Below are 4,392 nucleotides of genomic sequence, written 5' to 3' on the forward strand. Positions count from 1 at the left end.
GAAGGACCCTTTGTGGTCAGCAAGAATCTGAACAACGGATCATATTACCTTATCGATGTTCAGGAGCACAAAGACTCACGTAAGTCGGAGGAGGAGACCCATCGGCTGTGGAATATCGCTCATGTTCGGCCTTATTATACTTGAGCCATCGGCTCTAATGTGTATATACTTATACTATATATATTACATAAAGCAATAAAGCAGGACCTCTGTCCTTTTTTCCACTCCCAAAAAAGGTTTATGTGTTTTCTTTGTCAGGTGGTGGAGATAACCAAGGAGAAGCGGATCATATCTGAATCCGGCTTTCCTTTAGTCCCGCTTATGATCATATCTGAATCTAGCTATGATCACTTGGGGGCTTCCTGTTCAAACATAGGTCATATTCGAACCAAAGAGAACATAGCTGTCGATACCCACTTGATCGGCATACTGCCAAACCCACTTGGGGGCTTCTTGATCATATTTGAATCATAGCTTAACCCCTTTGGGTCTGACGTGGATCGTATTCGAATCAGCATCATTAAACAACTCTTATGGTCACTTGGGGGCTTCCTGTTCAAACATAGGTCATATTCAAACCAAAGAGAACATAGCTGTCGATACCCACTTGATCGGCATCGCCACAGCCACTGGGGGCTAACAGATCATATCCGAATCTTAGCTCAACCCCTTTGGAACGGTTCACTGATCGTATTCGAATCAGAAACCCTTGAATTTTGTTCATCATATTTTATAAGTATCAACATTGGATATCTTGCGACCCTCTTGAAAATACAATGGAATACATTGCAATCCTCCAGGATTAATATTGGTCACATCAGGTTGTTAAGTACCAGGTGAAATTTTATGTGCCAATTTTCAGGAGTTAAACTTACCCTCGGGGGTTGGCTTATATAAGCCGGAAAAGCAGCCGCAAGCATCACAGGGCAATACAAGACATTTCTGCAAAGGACATAACAGATTCATATAAACTACAAAGTGCATAGTGACGGCGGCTTATGCAAGTATTAAGGGCCATAAGCATGCGCAAAGGCATAGCAAAACTAAAAGTATTTTCTACTCTGTTACAAGACTCCCCGAGTCTGAATGATGCGGCATTGTTTTTCTACAACGACATAAGCAGGTGGCGCCTGGCAATCTACTCTTGGGGTTGACTTGAAGCCTCCGGGTTATCCTTCTCCGCCTCTCCGCCGGCTGTTTTGTCCTGGAAGGATGATGAGGCCCAGTCAATGCCACTCAAGGCCTCAAACTCAGCTTCATCATCTATTAAACCGGTTGGGTCGACTTCAGGGGCAAAGGTGTGCTTACGGGTTGGAGGGATCAAGCTGACATCGTCATAATGCGGCATGGGGATTCTCCGATTCTCCTTGTCATAACCCGGCTGACACTTGGTGAGGTCAGTGTCATTCCCAATAAGAGTAGCCACCGGGCGTATATCCTTCACACAGGCGGTGAAGTCCTTATCATTAAACACGGTGCCATCTTCCTTCAAACTTGGATACCCAAGAGCAATATCAGCAGGGTCTAGCTCTGGAAGCCACGCCTTGGCTCGACTCAATGCGGCAATAGCTTCGGCTCTTGCAGATGCTCGTCTTAACTCTTGGATTCGCTGAGGTAGCACAGCAAGCCGCTTCAGCACATCTTGCAGGAGATAGGGAACATCATTTGATAAAGCCACAACGGCCAGAGCACGTTGTGACCCGGTGTAGAGCTGTTCCACCAGAGTATAAACCGCCTTCAGCTTGGTCACCATGTTCTGCTTGAGATTTGTGCTCCTGGGGCCTGCGTTATTAAGCATAAGGTGAGCCGGAGGAAACAATTGAATGGTCATTAAAGGAGTTTTGCAGTGTTTAAGGTTTGAGTAAGTCACTCACCAAAGATTGATGAGACCATTCGAGATATCTGGCGCTTTAAGCCGGACAGTTCGGCCATTGCTTCCGCAAGCGATGCCTCTGCTGTCTCGGCTCGGGTCACCGGTGCGGCCTTTTCATCAGCCCAGGTTTTCTTCTCCGACTCAAAGTTCTTCTTCAAATTCTCTTGTTCAGAGACGCTGAACTCAAACTTGGAGTTGGATTTCTGGATTTCAAGCTCTTGAGCTGCCAGGCGATTCTTCAGTTCAGTAATCTCTGACTCAAAATGATTTATGGTGGCCTGCATTGATGCCGGGTTATAATCAGAATCATTTTAAGATCATATTAAGTCCCAAGAACTTTGCAAGCAAAGGTACTTGACACTTGGGGGCTAATGTATACTGAAGAACTCTCAATTACTACTCCGGTTCATGGAAATTAAGTCCCAAGCACTTTGCAAGCAAAGATGTTTGGCACTTGGGGGCTAATGTGTATCGCAAGTGCTACAACCGGGTTAAATATCTTTTTCCTAAGCCGGATAAGCAGTGCTAGGCAGTTTTCTAAAGTCTACAGCATATTTACTTATAAGCAATAGACTTGGGGGCTGGTACAGTAAGTATGGTTAAAGAAAGCTAGCATAAGTCATACCTCAGATTTTTGCTGTATCTGCTTCACCATGTCAATTTCCAGGTCACGGCTGCTATGTACTTGATTGATATAGCTGGAGATGATCTCTCCATTACTCAAATGAGTGTAGTCAGTGACGTCCAGCTTGGCCTTTCGGCGTTCTAACAATTCCTCTTTAGCAGAACACTTGGCAAGTACAGTTGGCTGTGCCGGCTCAACAAACTGAGTCTTGAGAATCTCAACTTCTGGATCATCTGCCTTGGCGGGGCTAGGAGCCTCCGGGTTATCAGAATCGTTGAGGGTTTGCTCAACAGGCGGGTCAGAGGAAGATACAGGAACACCATGAGATGGTTGAGGCCGCGGCTCGTGAGCAGAGGCGTCAGGAGCAGCTGTGCCCAGCTCCGGTTCAGTCACAATCGGATCTTGGGACGGCTTATTCTTTTTTACCCTTTTGTTGGGCTTTACTTGCACACTGTGGAAAAGGTAGACAAGTTAAATACAAAAAATATGAGTAAAATAAGGCATAAGGTACAACAAGTTTATATTACCCGGGAGCAGTTTTGAAGGCCGGCATGTTGGACTGCATAGACTCACCGGAGGAAGGTGAAGTATCCTGATAGTTGGAGTCAGAGGAATTGAGAGGCTGACGAATGAAACCCGCCAAAGGAAAAAGAAGGCGTAAATAAGAGATAACCTCAGCCTGGCGCTTCCTGGTCACATCAGGTAAGCCGGAGGAGAGTTCCGCGTCTTTGCTGGTCCGGGTCTGCCTCCGGCTCTCATAAATCTGTCGCTTCAAAATAAATTGAGGGTCTTGGTAAGCTAAAGGATGTGAAAATCTTACTTTCCGGGTCACTCTTCGGATTTTCAACCTCGGCAAAGGCTCTGAGTCGGAGGAGATTATAGTTACCTCTTCTTAAACGGCTTGGCTGTTGCCTGTATCCTCCTGAAAGGAATTAATGTCAATAACATGATGATAAAAGAGTCAGGGGAATTAGGAGTTACCTCTTCTTCATCATCATCAGTATCATCCAATTTCATCATATCTGAGGCGCTGGGTTTCCTCTTTCTTGAAGTTCCAGTCTTAGCGGTTCTTCTTTCGGCTCTTTTTGCTGCTCTAGCTTGTTTGGCAGCCTGATGGCCATACTTGACCTTCCAGAAGTCGCTATTTACCTATGAATAAGGATAAAGGGTTATTAGTAAATGTAAGGTATAACATAATAAAGATAATTGTGGAGGATAATAACTCACTGGAGGGGCCGGGTTCTTCTTGCAGAAAGGAAGTAAGCCAAAGGCATTACTAGTCACCGTGCCCTCTTTCAGCAAAGACTGGGTTGTAGCTTCCACCGCATCATCTGGTAAGTCATGAGGACTATGACGCAGTGGGTCATCCTTTTCGCCTGAGTAAGTACACATTAAGCCGGGGCGACGGCTTAACGGAATCACTCGCCAAGCAACCCAGACTCGGACCAGGTCGATGCCATCTAAACTATTCCCCAAAAGAACTTTGATTTTCTTAATAGTGGGGGTGAGTGACAGACGTTCAATAGCAGTCAACTTGTCCGGCAGCGGGTGGTTGGATTCAAGGCGCAAGGCGCGGAAGCCGGGCAGCGGGTTTTCACCAACCGGAGAAGTGTCCTGGCAGTAGAACCACGTTTGGTTCCAATCCTTTGGATGACTCGGTGGTTCAGCATAAGGGAAAAGACAGTCTCTCCGCCGCTGAATCGAGATGCCACCAAGTTCTAGACTGGGTCCGTTGGCGCGCTCATTCTGCCGGTTCAAATAGAACAATTCCCTGAACAAAAGTAGGCTGGGTTCTTCTCCAAGGTAGACCTCACAGAAAACTTGGAAGTTGCAGATATTTGACACGGAATTGGGCCCGATGTCTTGAGGTCTTAAGTCAAAGAAGTGCAAAACG

The 4,392-nt window shown here is 46.2% G+C and overlaps 1 protein-coding gene across 1 annotated transcript; it reads right to left on the reverse strand.

Moving 5' to 3' along the window:
- Nucleotides 1–1,138: 1,138 nt before the first annotated feature.
- On the reverse strand, nucleotides 1,139–3,158 carry LOC147984225 (uncharacterized). The gene is made up of 4 exons (XM_087539713.1): nucleotides 3,026–3,158; nucleotides 2,499–2,949; nucleotides 1,875–2,151; nucleotides 1,139–1,782 (listed from the first exon to the last, which is right to left on the reverse strand). The coding sequence occupies exons 1-4, from the start codon at nucleotides 3,061–3,063 to the stop codon at nucleotides 1,139–1,141; spliced, it is 1,410 nt and encodes a 469-aa protein (XP_087395839.1). The 5' UTR covers nucleotides 3,064–3,158.
- Nucleotides 3,159–4,392: the final 1,234 nt, after the last annotated feature.

Source organism: Triticum urartu, chromosome 2A, assembly GCF_056163025.1.
Source record: "Triticum urartu cultivar PI428250 chromosome 2A, HENAU_Tu73, whole genome shotgun sequence".
Lineage (NCBI taxonomy): Eukaryota > Viridiplantae > Streptophyta > Magnoliopsida > Poales > Poaceae > Triticum > Triticum urartu.